Source organism: Lates calcarifer, linkage group LG15 (assembly GCF_001640805.2).
Source record: "Lates calcarifer isolate ASB-BC8 linkage group LG15, TLL_Latcal_v3, whole genome shotgun sequence".
NCBI classification, from domain to species: domain Eukaryota; kingdom Metazoa; phylum Chordata; class Actinopteri; family Centropomidae; genus Lates; species Lates calcarifer.
In genome coordinates this window covers 10,304,085-10,322,377 of record NC_066847.1, presented here as the reverse complement: position 1 = coordinate 10,322,377, position 18,293 = coordinate 10,304,085, and the positions used below count along the sequence as shown (strand labels likewise).

At 40.8% G+C, this 18,293-nt stretch overlaps 5 protein-coding genes across 6 annotated transcripts in view; 3 read left to right on the top strand and 2 right to left on the bottom strand.

Moving 5' to 3' along the window:
- Nucleotides 1–167, bottom strand: part of fam131bb (family with sequence similarity 131 member Bb) — a 45,913-nt gene extending 45,746 nt beyond the window's left edge. The window contains exon 1 of the mRNA XM_051076065.1: nucleotides 26–167. The gene's annotated coding sequence lies outside the window, so the exon portion shown is untranslated. The remainder of the gene's footprint in view (nucleotides 1–25) is intronic.
- Nucleotides 168–280: 113 nt separating this feature from the next.
- kel (Kell metallo-endopeptidase (Kell blood group)) lies at nucleotides 281–6,152 on the top strand. Of its 2 annotated transcripts, XM_018682721.2 has the most exons (18): nucleotides 281–427; nucleotides 1,493–1,769; nucleotides 1,859–2,161; nucleotides 2,261–2,382; nucleotides 2,704–2,862; nucleotides 2,972–3,043; nucleotides 3,150–3,338; nucleotides 3,421–3,581; nucleotides 3,684–3,801; nucleotides 3,912–4,007; nucleotides 4,103–4,201; nucleotides 4,293–4,370; nucleotides 4,699–4,805; nucleotides 4,885–4,974; nucleotides 5,057–5,124; nucleotides 5,277–5,437; nucleotides 5,531–5,620; nucleotides 5,709–6,152. In XM_018682721.2, exons 1-18 carry the CDS (start codon nucleotides 401–403, stop codon nucleotides 5,853–5,855), a joined length of 2,364 nt encoding a protein of 787 aa, XP_018538237.1. In that variant the 5' UTR covers nucleotides 281–400; the 3' UTR covers nucleotides 5,856–6,152. The 2 variants fall into 2 exon arrangements, with proteins under 2 accessions (XP_018538237.1, XP_050931999.1); XM_051076042.1 differs by lacking the exon at nucleotides 3,912–4,007.
- A 138-nt stretch (nucleotides 6,153–6,290) lies between these two features.
- On the top strand, nucleotides 6,291–10,043 carry LOC108887346 (histone H1.1). The gene is made up of 3 exons (XM_018682731.2): nucleotides 6,291–7,382; nucleotides 8,445–8,743; nucleotides 8,934–10,043. Exons 1-3 carry the CDS (start codon nucleotides 7,142–7,144, stop codon nucleotides 9,468–9,470), a joined length of 1,077 nt encoding a protein of 358 aa, XP_018538247.1. The 5' UTR covers nucleotides 6,291–7,141; the 3' UTR covers nucleotides 9,471–10,043.
- emg1 (EMG1 N1-specific pseudouridine methyltransferase) lies at nucleotides 9,688–11,190 on the bottom strand. The gene is made up of 5 exons (XM_018682734.2): nucleotides 11,012–11,190; nucleotides 10,796–10,897; nucleotides 10,496–10,637; nucleotides 10,179–10,384; nucleotides 9,688–10,092 (listed from the first exon to the last, which is right to left on the bottom strand). Exons 1-5 carry the CDS (start codon nucleotides 11,159–11,161, stop codon nucleotides 9,979–9,981), a joined length of 714 nt encoding a protein of 237 aa, XP_018538250.1. The 5' UTR covers nucleotides 11,162–11,190; the 3' UTR covers nucleotides 9,688–9,978.
- A 563-nt stretch (nucleotides 11,191–11,753) lies between these two features.
- nop2 (NOP2 nucleolar protein homolog (yeast)) lies at nucleotides 11,754–18,055 on the top strand. Its single transcript, XM_018682730.2, has 16 exons — nucleotides 11,754–11,874; nucleotides 12,998–13,118; nucleotides 13,231–13,273; nucleotides 13,363–13,427; nucleotides 13,844–14,226; nucleotides 14,421–14,655; nucleotides 14,768–14,967; nucleotides 15,140–15,229; nucleotides 15,602–15,689; nucleotides 15,794–15,934; nucleotides 16,252–16,391; nucleotides 16,475–16,564; nucleotides 16,675–16,797; nucleotides 16,904–17,001; nucleotides 17,102–17,238; nucleotides 17,327–18,055. The coding sequence occupies exons 2-16, from the start codon at nucleotides 13,013–13,015 to the stop codon at nucleotides 17,758–17,760; spliced, it is 2,373 nt and encodes a 790-aa protein (XP_018538246.1). The 5' UTR covers nucleotides 11,754–11,874; nucleotides 12,998–13,012; the 3' UTR covers nucleotides 17,761–18,055.
- Nucleotides 18,056–18,293: the final 238 nt, after the last annotated feature.

Below are 18,293 nucleotides of genomic sequence, written 5' to 3'. Positions count from 1 at the left end.
AGCAAAGTTGTCCGGTTTGACTTACCATTCCCAGTCATCTGTTCATAAGCCTTTGACTCTGCAGAAAAGGAAGTGAAAAATACAAGCTGGAAACTTCATGTTGAGTTTCTCCTGATTTCACAAGCCACAAAAAATCCCCACGAATGCCCCCGAGTGTAACCATAGTCTTCACTTTATTATCTGAGTTCTGGAGAGCAGGGTAAGACGTAGCCCGCAGAGTTGTTTTATCAGAGTTTTAGATGAGGAGAGAAGTGAGTGATGAAAAGAGATAGAGAGCTGAGATGACAGCTGTTTGACGTAGGGACAGCAGGAGGAGGTGGCACACGAGAAACATCAAATGTAAAAGACAGAGGATGCAACACGCTGGAGAAACACAGAGCAACACATCCATATACTAAGAATGAGTGAAACTCCAACACAGCTTGAGGTATGAACTTCATCAAAACAAAAAGAAGCTTGCCATGTTGTTATGAAGCTGTGTTTACCGTGTTCACATGGTAACGAGGATGATGTGAGTTTATAGTTGCTGGAAACTGGAGCAGAGCCATCCATGTTGCTGGGAAATTATTATATTCAGGTCATGTGGTTTTGAAGTTATTGAGTGAGGTCTGCTGTGTTCTCAAACTGTTAAATATAATGTTGGATGCCAAAAGACAAACTGATATTGTTTAATCAGCATTTTCCAGTAACTTTGGCAAATGTTAGACAGAAAACACACTGTACATAGACCTACTGCTGTTATTAATATGTGTTATGACTCTACTGAACTGTAACATTTGAATAGTCAAGTATATGTCAGTGACATGAAATACATTAATATCCACTTGAGCTTCTTATCACGTGGCAGCTCTTGATAACATTTGTTGATATCATTTTGTTTCTGAAGAGTGTTCTCTTACAAGTCAGTGGTGTTTGTTGTTCAAAACTGTGAGAACAGAAATTCCTAAATGGTTCTTATTACTGGCCTCCAAGCAGCCTGGAGAGCAATAGAAACTACTTAAGCTGTGCTCATGATTAAGACTAGATGTGTTTTTGGCAGAGGTGGATGAGTAGCGGGTTCTGGGGTGTTGTGGGTTCAACTAAAGATCTGCAGAGTGCAGGCTCATGTACTCACACTGTTTTTTAGATTACATACAGTACTTAGCACTTTTTATGTGGGTCACCAATTCTGATGTCCTGTAGATTTATGATGACACAGTCTGATGTTTAATATTTATGTATGTCATAGCTAATACTTGTGAGGAAATAGCTACATCAGTGGCACCCCGCGTGAAGATTTGGACCTCAAAAGGGAATACGAGATAAATCTAATCTTATCATTGCAGCTCTACCAAAGGTCTTTGTAACATCTGCACTGGGCTTGAATGAGGGCTTATCCTGGATTGTCAACATTAGACCATCTATATTTCTACATTACTGGAGCAACAAAATGTATTGGTATCTTCGTGTACCCAGTTATATTCTGTTTTCACTTGCTAACACCCACCCGCAGCTATCAGTCCCATCATCATCACAACCAGAAGTTGAGAGGGGGTTTCAGCCAATACTCACCACCCAAGATCCTCCTGAGACCCATCAGCAAACCCAGCTCCAACTTGAGATACAGCTGTCAGGGTCTAATCCCGAGCACCAGCGCCGAGCAAAGCCCCTGTGGATAAAACATCGAAGGCTGCTTCTCCCATTTTTGGGGTTCTCCTTATGTGCTGTCTTTCTGGGACTAACTTACTATGTGCACCAGAATCTTCGAAACAGGAGCAACATCCAGAGAGGTACTGGTCTGTCTGAAATACAACCACACAGCAAAATGACACAATAAATTCAGAACTCTGTCTAAAATTTCTCTCACTCTTTCCTGTAGTGACAGCATGTGTTTCCCCAGCCTGTCAGCAGGCCTCAGCCCGTCTGTCCACGTCTGCCGATCCTTTCACACAGCCCTGTGACTACTTCTTGTTCACATGTGGATCTGACAGACTCTCTCAACCTGAAAATGGGGGAAGACAAAGAGGGCAGGGCATTCCCGGACATCCACAGAACCAGAATGGGAAATCTGTTTGGTCAGAGAGGAGAAGACAAAGTAAAGAGAGAGAAGACAGAGGGCTGAGACAGGAGAAAATACTGGACAGAAAAACTGTGCTGCTGCAGTATCTCAGGGAGATTTTGGGTAGGAGTCTGCAGCCATCAGTCCCATCACTTTGGTTTAAAGGAAGTATGCTACATCACTGTGTGGTCTGAATTGTGTTTTTCTGTATCTTTCTGTCAGAATCAAACTACAGTGTTGGTAGCTCAGCAGTGCAGAAGGCCAAAGGATTCTACCATTCCTGTGTGGACACGAGATCTATAGAAAGTGCCGGAGCAGAGCCCTTCCTTACACTCATCCAGAGAGTATGATACTCATCTATCCTTTATAGGCAGACCATAATTTCCCAAACAGGTTGTCAGTGTTTCTTTATTGCTTCTTTTTTCATAGGTTAAGGGGCATTAATTGTCCATCATACTGTTCAACTTTACTGAATATTTGGGGGTTTTGGACTCTAGATGAAACAATCACCTCTGGGAAACTCTGCCGGGCATTTGGCACATTTGTTGCTGATTTACTCAGATAGTAGATGCATTATTTGTGAGACACGTTTTCATATTTGTGGCCTGCTCTCTTGCTTCTGACAAATAAATCCCTTTTTGTTTTAATTCTCTCTCTCTTGGCAGCTGGGAGGTTGGGCAGTATCAGGCCAGTGGAATCAGACTGATTTCAACTCCACCCTGAGCTTGCTAATGAGAGACTATGCCACCTTTCCCTTCTTCAACCTCTATGTGGGCAAAGACCCAAATGAAATTGCCCATGGGACAGCCAAAAGATACATACAGGTCAGTATCCATTAGGATAATTAGTGAGTCCAAACGTGCTGGTCAGAGCACTGCCATAGCAAAGTAGACTTTGCTATTACTTTAACTCAAGTCTTCTCTTTGTCAACAGATTGATCAGCCAGAGCTGTTGATTCCAATTGAATGGAACAGCAAGACACACAAGTCTCAAGCTAAAGCACAGGTTGATGTCTTAGCCAGACCACTACTGGCTCAAGAAATATATAACACAATATTCATCCATCCCACTAATTCATTCCTTAATCATTCTCCCATCTCTTTTCATCCAGACGTTACGTTCCTTCTTGGCAACATGTCAGAGGTACCTGGCGCTGCTGGGGGCCCCGCCCAGCAGCAGCATGATCCACGTGGGCATGTTCTTGTCTCTGTCCTCTGAGCTCGCTGTGGCGGCTGCACCTCTGCAATATCGCCTGTCAAAACAACAGCTCTATCAGCGGATGACCATCAAAGAACTCCAGGTACTAGAGTAGCTACACATGCTGACCGTCGTGTCTGAATTCACGGTAATAATAGATTTTCTTTATGTGAATGCTCCCACAGAGCCAGGCCCCTGCCATCGACTGGTTGGGCTGCCTGCGGGCAGCTTTCCACCCACTGCCCCTGATCGAAGACGATCATGTCCTCCTGCATAACTTACCTTACATGGTGCAGATGTCCCCCATCATCAGGAAATGGCTGAACAGGCATGAGCTGAGCAACAGGTAGTGTAAGTGACACAGAAATACACACAATTGAATATGCAGGGCTCTTTTTCCTTTTTGTCTTTTTTGACCCTCTGCGCTGCCTGATTTGATTCCACTCAGCGGTCCCCTTCAAACATACATGTTCCTGAATCTGCTGCACACCCTGATGCCTGCCCTGGACTCCAGATTTTCTGAAACAGCAAATAATTTATCTGTGGCTCTGGGTAACACAGAAGGGGTGAGTCAACACAATGAAGCATGACATTTTACTGAGAGGAAAAGAAATAAAAAAACAACAAAAAACACCTGTGTCTTGAGTGACGTCCTCTCTGTGGGACTCTTCACCAGGTGGTTCCTCGCTGGAAACACTGTGTGCTGGAGACTGAAAGAGGATTTGACTCAGTTCTGACATACCTCCTCAGTGAGAGGATGGCACAAAGAGAGGTTAGGAGGGATTGTGAGGATTTGGGACATAATAAATTCAGTGGTGATTCAAGTTAAGAGGCTGATATGCTGAAGATTTTTTTATTGTTCAACAGGCAGAGGAGATTATCCAAAATATCTTTTCATCCTTCAAGTCCAAATTACATGAACTCAAGTGGACAGATCAGAAGTCTCTCCTGTCTGTTATGAAAAAGGTAACATAAGAATCAAAAGCTGATATCGCACTTCTGTTTTTTTAACTGTATTCTGCGACCATTTTGATATCAGCTGTCTGTCTTCTTCTAGGTTCACTCTTTGATTCCAAGACTCTGGACAACAAGAGAGATCTCTAGTGAAGCTGAGCTTGACCTGCTTTTCTCTAAGGTACATGACACATCTCTATTGGCTCCAACAGATTAGGTATTGATACCTGTGACCTGTACACTAAATAAACCCACCTAAACCCATTAATACATTCCTATACATGTATACATCATGTTTTGATGCATTTAATGGAAATGGGAAAACTCAAATATTCAGTTTAGGACTGAATTTTTAAGTGGTCAATGAGAATATGGAAATAGTCAGTATGCTCTTAGATGCACTTAATGTAAACCCAGGAGTTCACCCATTTTAATTGCAACAGCTAAGGGCACCTGAAAATGGCTGAAAACAAAGAACGCCACTAACTTCACCACCTGTATATTTTTAGGTGTCGCTGAGCACGCACAGCTTCTTCTCCAACTACGTCCAGCTGCTGTCCTTGTGGCAAAAGAGACGCAGAAAGATCTTGACTGAGCAGACTGAGGCGGCTGATATGTAAGTGATGGCTCTGTTCTTAAAAATAAGAATACAGATGTTTTGAGTGTGTATTTAATCTTTTGTCTTTTGTTTTTAGTCTGTCTGTCACACCACTTATCCAGGGTAATGAGCTCCTCTTTCCCATGGGAATGTTTGTCCCCCCTCTCTTTCATCCAACTTATCCCAGGTAAATACTAGACTGATTTTAAAAATACTCTCATAATTGTTGAACATTAAAGCACCTTCTGTCTTTTCTTCTCTTTTAACAGGGCAATGAATTATGGTGTAATGGGTTTCCTCATAGCCAAAGATATCCTCCACTTGCTTCTGCCTGACAGTAAGAGAAGCTCACGTTTGTTGTGTTAAGGTTACGTACATAGTAGACTACCTTAAAAACAAACTATTTTTCGGACATAAAAATGTATTCTCTGCACTCTGGTTACTGATTGTTTACACCAATATCATGTCCTTATCTCTGTTGTGTTGTAGTTTACTCTCAGAGTGAGACAGTGCATGCTGTGGGGGAATGTGTGTGGGCTCACTATCTCACTGTGACAGAAAAAGCCGGCAGAGGTGGAGCATTTTCTCTCTCAGCAGCGCAGCGGCAGGAGGTGTGGGTGCAGTATTCTGCACTGCAGATAGCACTGCAGGTGAGGAGCCATCTTTAGGAGCTTTAGTCTCTGTGCGTGACAACAACATTAAGCTCATACATCCGCATTTTTTTGTCCACCCTCGCTCCTCAGGCTTATCATCAGAGTCTGAAGAAGCATCCGGGGGACACCTCCATCTCAGGATTCTCACACACTCATCTGTTTCTCTCATCTTTTTCTCAGGTAATGTGCTGTAAGCATTCTCTTTCCATTTTTAATCTCTTTCCTTTACGCTACTGATCTCATGTCTTTTATTGTCTTTTCTTTCCAGGTGAACTGTGACTTCGACCCCTACCATGAATTCATGCCTTTGGAGCCCTCCTTCCTGATTACAGTCATTTGCGCCAAATCTCACCTGTGTCCTACAAACTTACAGTGTCCCGATAAAACCGAGCAACACTCATTACAAACATGCTGAAGAGAGTCCTCTGAAGACCAGCAGGACTTTTGTTTTTGTAACTGAATATTCTAAATAGTCTGACAAAATATCCACATCCATGTGGTGCTGTAGAGACCACTGTGGATGTTGGCAAACTGTTGTTACAAATAAAGTTTAATAACATCAGAGTACCAACAGTATGTACAACCCAAGAGACACTTACGTTTTTTTTTTTGTATTAGCCTTGATTGTTTTTAAGATGTGTTTGCATGGTTCATTAATTGCACAAGCTGTTTCAGTATTCATTTAAATAAAAAATGGACATTTGAAAAAATATTTTCATGTTTCACTTTCAGTGATGGAAGTAGTACTCAGATCGTTCACCTCAGTAAAACCACCAATACAAGAATGTAAAAATGCTCCATTATAAATCCTGCATTCAAAATCCTACAGAAGTAGAAGTACAGGATCAGCGGAAGAAAAATGTTTTTAAAGTACAGTATTGTTTTACCTAAGCACAGTTAAGCACAGTAAATGTGCATAATTGTTTTAAATTGAGCTCCTGATTAAGTTACATTGTAGTTTTGTCTCCTAAGTGATGAAGATCAGTGGAGTGCAAGTACATGTCATATCTTGAAAATGTCTCTCATGTAATAGCATGTAAATATAATCAGGAGAATCTGATTACTTCTGTCTGTCTTTTTACAGATGCATTAATGTGTAAGCAGCATTTTACTGTTCTAGTTGGATCTAAGGATTATTTTCACTGTGGATTAATCTGATTTAATTTTTTTGTCATTTAATTCATTGATTGTTGGTTTGTGGAAATTCAGAGAATAATGAGAATATAATACATATCACAATTACCCAGAGCCAAAAGTGAAACCATTACAAGGATCATTAAATAAAAAAAGATTTTTACGGAAAAAGCAGTAAATCCTTGCATTTGAGAAGCTGAAACTGGAAAATATTTGGTATTTTTGCAACAGAAAAATGAAAATGATAAAATTAAATTCTTAATTAATTTCTGTCCATTGTTACGGTTCTACTTGTGCTGTTGGATAGTTTAATTTAAAACAAACCATCGTTCCAATGCTGTTAAATAAATGTAGTGGAGTAGAAGTACTTAGTTACTTTCCTTCACTGAGTTGTGGACAGCCGTTACCCAGCAACTAGAGTGCTGTTATTTTTCAAAATAAAATCGCAAACTTACCGTTCGAAAATCAGGCCCTACCTTATGTCTCTGTCAGACTTCCCAACAATCAGCTGGAGCGTTTTCATATTTTAGTTTTCTTTTTGAAATATGAAAAAGGCCAACTGAAAACATGCGGAGGAAAGCCACTGCCAGAAAAGCCTCAGAGAGGAGCGCACTAGGAAATGTTTTTATCAACGTTAAAGCGAGAGATAAGACCCCTCTGAGGCTGATAAAACAAATAGGCAGACCAACCAAACCTCCGACTGGGAGAGGCCTCGGAAAAGCAGGAGCCAGACGTTTGGGCCGGCTATTGAAACGGGCCATCCAGAGTCAGGAGGAGTCCGCAGGGAAGGGACCAGCGTCTCTGCCGAGTGAGTCACAGCTAGTCATTTTAGCTAACTGCAGCTAGCTAGTCAAAGTCACATTTCACAGTTTATAAACTCACGTTTTCTAGGGTTTTTTTTTTTTGGAAAACCAAATAGTATTTTTGTTATTATCTTATCTTGCAAATATTTAACCCAGCTTTGAGAAGCCAAAACCATTTCTGCACTGTAGGGTCCCAGAACTCATGTGGGGTCACTGAGAGGCTTTAGACTGATACACTGATGTTTGAGAAATAAACAATTTAATTTAATATATGGTGCGTTTTGAATGTATCAATACACCCTATCATGTAAATTTTATTTCCTAACATGGAGGTCTAACTCCCATCGCTGTTGGGCCCCAGTACATTTTCATTATTTTCCTAGGCACCCAGAAACCATCCAGTGCTCTGTAGCAGTATTGGCTGAGTAGATTAATTGTTTAGTCAATCAACAGAAAACTAATGGCAACATTTTCATTGTTTAAGTTCTCTAAGTTGCAAATGTTCATGGGGACCAGCTTCTCAAATTATTTGCTAGTTTTCCAGTTTTGTATGAGACAAAACTCAACATCTTTGTGGTTTCTGACTGATGCTCAGACAAAAAAAAAGGAAATTTGAATATGTTCATGTGGGTTTAAGGAAATGATTAGGAGGATTTTTAATATTTTCTGACATTATAGACCAAACAGTCAGTCAATTATTAAAGAAAACAGCCACCAAAAGCTAAACTTTAATTTAAGCAAAGGTTGTAGACCTAAAAGTAAAGTCTAAATGGCTAAAAGTCTTATTTTTTTAGTTTAGTTTTAGTTCCTCGACCTAGAAAATTCCCACGAGGTGGGAGTTTTTATTTGTAGAATATAATCACCCCCGTGTTGCTAAAACCCCCAAATCCACCACAAAGAAAAAAAAAAGAGGGCATGACTTTAATATGACTAAATTTATATTAGACCCATCACAGAACTCATGATATAGATGAGAAACTTGGAACAAGATACAAATTCTGTATTCTCTTTTATCCTTGTTATTTTGACAAGTAACACAACCTTCTCTCGTCTTTACTGATTTTCAGAGACTCCCGTTCGCCTTTTCAAGCATCAGATTCAGACTGGGGCTGACAATGCTTCCAAGACAAACACTGCACAAACAAAACCAGCCTCACATCACATCTCCCAGCTCATCCTCAGCGTGGTTTCCAAGTGCAAACACCGAGGTGGCATCTCTATGGCGGAGCTCAAGCAGACGCTGGCTGCTGGAGGCTATGATGTCACCAGGAACAACAAGCAGGTGAACGTGGTGACCAGGAGGCTGGTTAACAATGAGACACTAGTGCGAACAACGAGAAACACAGTCTTCAGGCTGAACAGTAAGGTAAAGAGCATCTGCCTTTTTAATTTGGTATTTTGTAAATACATCTGGTTCTGGTTTAAGGGACATCCAACCCTGTGCAATGCAGCTTTGAGTTAATCTCAGAATTTCAATGTGCAAGTTAGAAACAAGTTAGACTTGTCAACAATAATCTAAAATAATTTCAAATTTTTAACACTTCTACATAAATCAGAAAAAGACAGACACAACCCATGTAAGGACGACGGCTGTGAAATCTGTAAAACCAAAAGGAGATCTGAAGCAGAGCAAAACAGCCAGCAAGCCCCCTAAAGACACAGAGAAGTCGCAGAGACAGGCCATAAAGAAGCAAACTCCTAAAACTAGAGGCAAATCACACAAACCAAAAGGCAAGGTGAGCAAACGAGCGGCCAAATCAAAGAGACCAAGAGGCAAACCATCAGGCAGATCACAAAAACAAACAGCCAAGGCTCGCAGACCACTGGGCAGATTGCTCAAATCACGAAGGAGGACACCTAAAGCAAGGAGAAAATTGCCAAAGCCAGCAGGGAAGAAACGCAGGTCTCCAACAAACCGAGCCGCACGGGTTCGAAAGGCACCGAGGACTCGGAGACGCCAACCAAAGCGAAACCGACATCCATATAAATCTTCCCAAAAAAGACAACCATCAAGATGGAGGCTTCCTAAAACACGATCAAGAGCAAGAACATGGCGACGTCAGACTGCCAGGAGAAGGTCTTACTACTATTAGAGAGTGTAATTTATGGCAAGGAGTAATAAACGGAAACTTTTCAAGCAAACTGAAGTTGTATACTTTCTTTTTATACATCAGCTGGGAAAATTAGTTTTTTAAATTATACTTAAAAGGTCTTTTTTTTTTTATTTTACACTCAGGATTAGGGAGGAAAATTCATGTACTTTCTCTCCCTGAACTCCACTCAGTCTATATGAAACCAAATCACACAGTATTTAATCAAACATTTTAATGGAACTGTGTTGAGATCCGTAGCTCCAGGAATTGGTTTCAACAATTGGTAATGGTACAAGTCATGCTTCTACAAGACGAGAGAGGACTGGGTACAAAAAGTTATGTATATTCCAAGTGTTGGCCAAACAGCATCATACCACGTGTCTGTAGTCCACATGGTCTCATTGGAGAAACAAACATTTGGTGCAGTGTTTCCATCACATCCATTCTTAGTCCACTGAAAAAATGTCCATGGGGTCTACTGTCTCATCAGTAGTCCAATAAGTGTTTGTCACAGGACACCCCACACCTCCTCGAAGGCCGAGCACATCTTAGCACAGGTCAGTGCGGCAGAGAGCGGGTAGTTACTGATCGACACAGTCTTCTCTGTGTAGTCCACATTCACCTAAAAAAAGACAGAAAGACCAGTGACACAGATGGATAAAACTCAAAGCAGTGAGTTAGCCTTTACCGTGTAGAGCCATGTCTCACCGCTCCATGTGCAAATGCTCCGATCACCACTGCAGCTGGTCCCTCTGGCACCAGAGATCGGGGGCAGACAGCCTCTCCCGCAGAGAAGGAGGTGCTGATGCGAGGGCAGCCGGGCGGCAGGTGGTCGGACACCGGGTTTTTAATCATCCTCAGAAGTTTCTGTGGGCCGTCGGCGGCTCTGACGCTCAGCTTGTGCAGCAGCTGAACTAAGATGGGAAAGGACCGAGGGGAAAGATTAGGAGGAGCTGATGAGGGAAGGCAGACCACAGAGGTGCACATCTGACACACAAAAACACACAACTGAGGTGGTTGTTTACCCATGAGGCCACAGAAGCGGGTGAAGGTTCTCGGGATGCGGGTCTGTGGGTTGATCTCTATTAAGGCGTTTTTCTCTGTGTGGATGTAAACCTGCAGCAGACCTGCTCTGTTCAGTGGACTGTCCATCAACATGAGCAGACACTGGTGAAGGGAAACAAGATATTTAACTTTTGAGGCTAATACCCAGGCAATCAGTATGTTATGCTGATTTACTTTACAAGTGTTATTATAAAGGCAACATGAAACAAGCAGCCATCACTTTGAGATGTAGAGGTAGGTCTTCAGAGATGAGTGAGTACCTGATGAGTGATGTCTGGTCTTATGTGTCCTGGATCTCTTCCACTTTTGACGATAATATTTTTGTGCTGGTCACAGTTTAACAGCTCAAATGTTTTTCCGACCTGGAAGAAACCAAAACACATTCGTGAACCGATGTAAAGGTATGGTCACTGATGTCGCTTCCACTCGTAGCAGGCATCACAACAGTACGCTTTACGCAGCCCTGACGCTCTCACCTTCACCGTTTCTAACGACGCTCCCTCCAGGATGACGACCAGTCTCCGCTCGGCCATACGGTCGTGCAGGCTGCGGAGATGTTTGGCTGGTTTGGGTTCATATTCGTCCAGATGTTCGAGACCACGCTTCCTCCCATTAGGTGCCGCCATGATGCCGTCTGAGGGACTGTCGCAGACGGTGTGCGTCAGAGCACACGAGCGTGTTCGCGAGTGGGTGTTACTGAGTAGTAACTGAGGCACGAGCACAGACTGTAAATAAATATTATATAGATATAGATATCAAAAGACGTGTTTAATTTATATGCATTCAAATGGGCTCTAGAAGCAGATTTAAAATCTTACAAAATATTCACCGTTTGTTTTTGTCAAGGTTTGTTGTTGAAAAATCAATCAAAAACTTTGCTTTTATTGTAAATATAATATAATTAAATTATGTTTTTTTATTTCACAAATGTCTTTTTAAGACTATCTACATCTCCACGTTTCTTTCATGGATTTATGTATCTTGCACAATTAATGCACAATTAGTTATGTGAACTACATTTTTGAAAACAACGTAAGACTTGATTTACATTGTTACTACTTGGACTGTGATGAATTTGAAATTTATTTTAATTAATAAAATATTTTGGGGGAAAGGTGGGTATCTAATAAACAGTAGTAGTAAACAGTCTTTTAATGTGGATTACTTTAAAACGTGTCTCTTTAATGTGCGCGTGTATGCGCGCGTGTCACTACCATCACTGCGTCACTCGTGTGCGCCGGATGGTCCTCTACAACGTGTTGAAGAAAAATTCACGTGTGGAAATTTTGTATCTTTCAGCAGCAGTCAGGATTTGGAACAAAAAGTGTCAGATTAATCGGTGAGTATGTGAAGGATTGTTGTAGAGATTCACAAGACCCGGTCAGTCGGTGTTAATGACCGAGGTCTTAGCTTCTACCTGCAAACACTATATACGGAGTTAGGTCAAGTAGTAGTCCGTGTTTAAGTTATTTTGTAACAGCGTTTCTCTGTCAGTGCGAAAGTTCAGTAACACCTGTGTTACTATTTAACATTTGATTAATTGTGTCTCCAACAATAAACAACCACAAATGACTGCGGAATATAAGTAACGAGTTTGATGACCGGAGGAACTGTGTGTGTGTGTTTTCTACAGAAATCAGTAGACACTCGCCGGACGAAACATGGTGCATGTAACATGGAGTTGTTCTACAAACTTATTTTCAGCATAGCTCTCTCCACTTGTATCTCTGCTTCACTTTGATTTGACATTTCTGCTCAGTGCCTCGCAGTCTTATACCAGTGACCTTAATCTGAGCATTCAACATCCTCTCACACGCTATTGAGACTCTAAACTTAACGCTGTTACTTTTACTGGCATCATCATAAGTCGTATGTACGGTATAATGTGCTATATGTGGCTAATAAGAGTGATTAAAATGTGGGTAATTTCCAGTCAAGTTCAATCACAAACATTTACTCGGCTATATACCTTATTCACAATCAGGAATATTCCTCTAAATTGCCTTAGATCTAACGAGAATATTCTGAAAAACATATGATACAGAGGTAGTTTAACACCAACTAACCACATTTTTGTGATGACTGGTTCGATTACTCTTAACTCATAGTAGTAACCAAAGTGCCCCAAGGATATTTTGCCATTTCTTTAAGATAAGCACAACATGCTGCAACTTTAAATTTCTTTAAATACATATCAGATCATGCACATTTTGTGGTTCACCCACTTGTCCCTGATATGAAGTTCTGAACTCATTTTCAAACAGTCAAATGAGTCCTGTCACAAAAAAATGTGGTCTAAAAGAGAGGTCAAGCCATGGCCTCTGCTCTTACACACTGACATTGTTATTTTAGACTTAGACAGACTTTATTGATCCCTTTGGGATGACTCCCTCGGGGGAATTAAGTATTTATTTAAGTGTTATTTTGCACAGGTGGTGAACCTGCCTTCCTCTGCTTTTCAGGTATAGCTCAGAGTCATGGGTCGGAAGTTGGATCCCACCAACAAGGTGAAGAGAGGGCCAGGGAAGAAAGCCAAGAAACAACGGGGAGCAGAAACCGAGTTGGCAAAGTTTATAACTGATGGTAACTATGGTGTCCTTTCTGTCAGCTCCCCTAAAACACGTTTTCACTGTGGAAATATTGTTCACCACAATGTTTTTTTTTTTTTTTTTTTTTTTTTTTTTCCTGTTTGCAGAGGAAACCGGCCCAAAACGTCTGTCGAGTAGAGCCAGGAAAAGGTAAAAGATTTACTGATTATATAACAAATAATGAAATGAAATAACATTACTCTGTTTACAAGTTACTCATTCATATTGTCATTTTTCAGAGCTGCAAAGAGAGTCCAGAACTTGAAAAAGCCAAAAGATGTTGCTGTGGAAAAGCCCAAGAAAGGTAACTACATCACTGTCAGTTAATATTTTCTGTATACCTTGTAAAGATTGGTTTCTTTACACGCTGGACATTATTGATGCTACTTGCAGAGTTTCACAATATTTGGTTTGTAATTAACTGCTGCCCCAGATGATTAAGATACAACAAATGACAGGAAGTTGATGCAACAGGACACTGTGGGTGTTAGGGTATGAACATTAAGCAGAATATAATCTCATGCAGCACTGATATGAGAAGATGTAATGAAATAAGAGTACAGTTTTGACAAAATCAAATTAAGGCTTAATGTTCGCTGTGATGGATTATCTAGCTTCAGATATTTGACATCTATGGAACAAAACGGTACAAGAAACTGTAAAAATGAAGAGAAAAAAGTTGATGTTTAATGTATGATTTTTGTTTCTCTCCCTCTTAAGGATTCACTGATGAGAACAGTAAATGGTTGAAACCAGCAAAGAGGAAGCGCAAACTTGATGAACCTGAAAGTGAGGATGACAGTGATGAACACTGGGAGGAAGAGGAAGATGAGGAAGAGGAGGAGGAGCAGCAGCAGCAGCAGCAGCAGCAGCAGAAGCAGAAGAAGAAAGTAGGAAAAGACCAAGGAAAGAAGGGTGCAAAATCAGGAGTGAAACAGGTGGAAGAGGAAGAGGAGGAGGAGGATGATGACGAGGATGACGATGATGAAGACGAAGACAACGACGACGACGACGATGATGATGAAGAAATGGTTGACGATTACGGCACACTTGATGACGGCAGTGGAGATGAAGCAGCAGAAGAAGAAAGTGATGGAGAAGACGTATGTGACATTTTCAAATTGGACCAAAATTTTGATACAAATGTTGAAACCTCATTTTTGACTGAACTGCAAACTTGCAGACACAATCCATGATTTTGTCATAGAGAACAATGTTGCTGGGTGCTACAATGTGTAAAATATATGATTATTATGATTTAGTGACTGTTTTCCATGGGTTTTTATTTCACATTTAGCTCCTTCCTATTGAGCGTGCAGCAAAGAAAGAGAAAAAGATGAAAGAAACCATGGGTCTAGATGATGATGATGATGATGACGATGATGATGAGGAGGAGGAGGAAGACGACGATGGCGAAGGTGGTGATGATGATGAGGATGATGAAGACGTAGATGAGGAAGACACGGTACAAACCAACATAGATGAAATGGATCAATTTAGGCTACCTGGAGCAGAGGAGAGTGAGAAGGAAGGTGAGTGATGAACGGTTATTTCTAATAAGATTCCTCAAACACATGTAGCATCAGATTTACACTAATTTGTTCTGCAAATAATCAAAGCTTTTTCTTTTATCTGCATTTTAAGGTATCCTGCCTCTAGACCTGAAGACAATTCATCAAAGAATAAAAGACAACATTGACGTCCTTTGTAATTTCTCAACAAAAAGGGAGGAGGGGAAAGAGAGAGCAGAGTACATCTCTCTGTTGAAGAAAGATCTCTGCACCTACTACAGCTACAACAACTTTCTCATTGAGAAATTAATAGACCTCTTCCCTCTCTCCGAGGTGAGTGTTCTCCTGTTCCACCGAAGAAAGCATGCTCTTAGAAATTCTGATTACAACTGATTGATGTACAAAGTTACACAAGTTTGACCATGCGGCTGGAGATTTTGATGATTAAAATGACTAGAATATTTTGACTGCATGTCACACAAATCTGTTTTTTCTTTGTTGACAGCTGGTTGATTTCCTCGAGGCCAATGAAATTCAGAGACCTGTCACTATTCGGACCAACACACTGAAAACAAGGAGGCGGGACCTTGCGCAGGTAACTGCTTGTTACAGTATTTTCACAAAATGCACAATATGTTGCATGCTCATTAGTGTTTCTGTAGGCCAACTCACTACAAATCCCAAATGAAGTAGTAATAACATTGTGTTTTACAGGAATTTAATGAACTAATTTAATTATGTCCAAGGACATAATTAAATATGGGTTTAATAAATGCAGTCCCAGAACAAAATGACAGAGTAGCATTTTCAGAAAAGTAAAAGTGGGGGGGATTTGAGTCAGACATATGAAGACCTGTCATACAAGTGGAAACTCCTCATCAAATGACTTAACTACTGTCAAATTCTGTCAGATGATGCCTTCAGGTGCTCACATGTTGATCTATATTTGGTCTTTTTCCTTGTTAAGGCCCTGATCAACAGAGGAGTGAACCTCGATCCACTGGGGAAATGGTCTAAAGTGGGTTTGGTGATCTACGACTCCTCAGTACCTATTGGTAAGATCTGACTTGAGCCATCAAGGATCTTTGTTGGAGATTATCTGAAACTGATTGTGGCCTCACAAGCTGTAACTGTAATCTTTGTTGTACTTCTAAAACAGGTGCAACACCAGAGTACCTGGCAGGTCAGTACATGCTACAAGGAGCCTCCAGTTTTCTGCCAGTAATGGCACTTTCTCCACAGGAGGGAGAATTAGTTTTGGACATGAGCTCAGCTCCAGGAGGCAAGACCACCTATATTGGTAAGTGTGCTGCCATTATATTTTGTGTACAGAAACTTAATGGTGGTGTATCAAACTGTCATGTAGACTAGGGCTGCAACTGATTATTATTTTGATCACTGATTAATCTAATGATCATTTTCTTGATGAATAAATTTATCGTTTTGTCCATAAAATATTGGGATGTAATATATGTAATGTAATATAATTTATTTATTTTCTTTGTTTAATATGACCAACAGCTGTAATGTAAACCAGTGTAAATGAAGGCAAATACAAACTTTTCCCACATGCAAACGATATCTACTTAATAATACATTTGAATGTTACCCCTTTAGCTCAGCTGATGAGAAACACGGGGGTGATTGTGGCTAATGACGCTAACGCTGACAGACTGAAGAGTGTGGTGGGAAACATCCACCGTCTGGGCGTCACCAACACTGTGGTCTGCAACTACGATGGCCGGCAGTTCCCAAAGGTAACAATCACGCATCCATTGAAAAAGATTATCTCTATTGAGTTTTATTAAGTGTACTGACTTATTGAAAATTTTGCCTACAGGTAATGGGTGGGTTTGATAGAGTACTACTTGATGCTCCATGCTCAGGCACAGGAGTCATTGCTAAAGATCCAGCTGTGAAGACCAGCAAGGTAAACCACCATTCATCATTTACATATACACCCATATAGAAACATACAGTATTTTTATATTAGGTAATGTTTTAATACTTTGTTCCTGTGATCCTCCTGCTTCCTGATAGGACGAGGCAGACATCCAGCGCTCTGCTCACCTGCAGAAAGAGCTGATTCTATCTGCCATAGACTCTGTCAATGCTGAGTCCCCCTCAGGAGGATATCTGGTCTACTGCACATGTTCAATAATGGTATGTATAAATGCTAAATTAGTTTTGTGCCATGTACTACATTGATTCTATGGTATTGATAATGAAGGCAAAAGGCTTTTGTAGTGATCAAAATGTATTCCACTAGGTGGAGGAGAATGAGTGGGTGGTAGACTACGCTTTAAAGAAAAGGAACGTCAAATTGGTTCCCATAGGGCTTGACTTTGGCAAGGAAGGCTTCACCAGGTAAATAAGATCGCCAATGTGTGTTTACTCCAAGGATTTAAGTCACTGAATTGCAAATACTTTGCTCTTCAACCCTTCATTTATTAAAAATTTGTTTTAGGTTCAAAGAACGCAGATTCCATCCTTCTCTGCGACTCTCCCGGCGGTTTTACCCTCATTCCCACAATATGGATGGCTTCTTTGTGGCCAAACTGAAGAAGTTCTCCAATGTAATACCAACTGCACCAGCAGGGAAAGGTAACACATTTTTAAAGACTACTGGACAGCTTCCTTCTTGATTCTGTGTTTATCATGAACTGACCCTCTGTGTCTATTACTAATGTAGAAGATGAGAATTCAGAGGCTCCTGAGGCGACGGAAGTTAAAGAAGCTCCTAAGGAAAAACCATCCAACAGCGACAAGAACAAGACTGTCCCCAGTAAGGCAGATGGCTCAAAGCAAAAAGCCCAAGCCAATGGAACAGCAGCCAAGGAAAAGGCAAACCTAAAGTCAAAGGGCAAAAAGAACTCACCTACCGGACCAAAAAAGGCAAAGGTCGCCAAGATGGACGGGGAGACTGTGAAAGGGGCAGAGGCCAAGAAGCCTGCAGTGAAGACCACTGTGGAGATTAAAGCATCGAAGGCCGACAAAAAGGAGGGGAGCAGATTTGAGAAAAAGGAGGCCAAAAACAGAAAATCACCCAAGAAGGCAAAGAACAGAATGGGAAAGAATAAATTCAACAAGTTGAAGCACATGTTGCAAAAACAAGACAGAGTGTGACATTGTATACAGAGTGTTTCAGATAATGCAAGAGCTTTGTAGAGCTTTGTCACAGACCCAGATCCTCTTTCCTTCAGTTCAAGTTGGTGTGCTCTGTTGTCCTTTTAGAACAACAATACTGTATGTAACAAGGCCATGTACAGATGAATTGGACCGGTCAACAATGTTCTCCTTTAAGTTTAGTCCTCCCTTTTTTATTTGTATTACAGAGTATTCATTGTGTTTGTCTGTTGATTTAATTGCAGGGTGGGACAACTTCCAGAAATCTGTGAGACATAATAAATCTTTTAAGATATTTTTCTCATCACTTGTTTGATTCATTATTCAAATGTGGGAAGTTTTAGCTGCTTAGATCAAATAGGGGTTTGATGTTTGAGCTAAATGTTAATGCCAGCTATGAAAAAACTCTTAGCATCCATCCATCATTCATTTCATCTCTAATTACATTTCAAACACTGCAGTCAATGCATTTTGACTTGTCAGTTTTGTTTTGATTAGCTGCAACTCTGGTTACAGAGGTGGTTAAGATATTT

What these genes read in the sequence shown, in the direction of transcription:
- nop2 (XM_018682730.2), top strand. Translation starts at nt 13,013, where the DNA reads ATGGGTCGGAAGTTGGATCCCACCAACAAGGTGAAGAGAGGGCCAGGG. An exon ending in TGTGGAAAAGCCCAAGAAAG is followed by an intron (nt 13,428 to 13,843) that starts GTAACTACATCA and finishes CTCCCTCTTAAG; the next exon opens with GATTCACTGATGAGAACAGT. An exon ending in AGAGGAGAGTGAGAAGGAAG is followed by an intron (nt 14,656 to 14,767) that starts GTGAGTGATGAA and finishes CTGCATTTTAAG; the next exon opens with GTATCCTGCCTCTAGACCTG.
- emg1 (XM_018682734.2), bottom strand. Translation starts at nt 11,161, where the DNA reads ATGGCGGCACCTAATGGGAGGAAGCGTGGTCTCGAACATCTGGACGAA. An exon ending in GACCAGACATCACTCATCAG is followed by an intron (nt 10,638 to 10,795) that starts GTACTCACTCAT and finishes TCCCTTCACCAG; the next exon opens with TGTCTGCTCATGTTGATGGA. An exon ending in CCGCTTCTGTGGCCTCATGG is followed by an intron (nt 10,385 to 10,495) that starts GTAAACAACCAC and finishes TTCCCATCTTAG; the next exon opens with TTCAGCTGCTGCACAAGCTG.
- kel (XM_018682721.2), top strand. Translation starts at nt 401, where the DNA reads ATGAGTGAAACTCCAACACAGCTTGAG. An exon ending in AAACTCCAACACAGCTTGAG is followed by an intron (nt 428 to 1,492) that starts GTATGAACTTCA and finishes ACCCACCCGCAG; the next exon opens with CTATCAGTCCCATCATCATC. An exon ending in CTCTGGGTAACACAGAAGGG is followed by an intron (nt 3,802 to 3,911) that starts GTGAGTCAACAC and finishes ACTCTTCACCAG; the next exon opens with GTGGTTCCTCGCTGGAAACA.
- LOC108887346 (XM_018682731.2), top strand. Translation starts at nt 7,142, where the DNA reads ATGCGGAGGAAAGCCACTGCCAGAAAAGCCTCAGAGAGGAGCGCACTA. An exon ending in GGGACCAGCGTCTCTGCCGA is followed by an intron (nt 7,383 to 8,444) that starts GTGAGTCACAGC and finishes ACTGATTTTCAG; the next exon opens with AGACTCCCGTTCGCCTTTTC. An exon ending in TCTTCAGGCTGAACAGTAAG is followed by an intron (nt 8,744 to 8,933) that starts GTAAAGAGCATC and finishes TACATAAATCAG; the next exon opens with AAAAAGACAGACACAACCCA.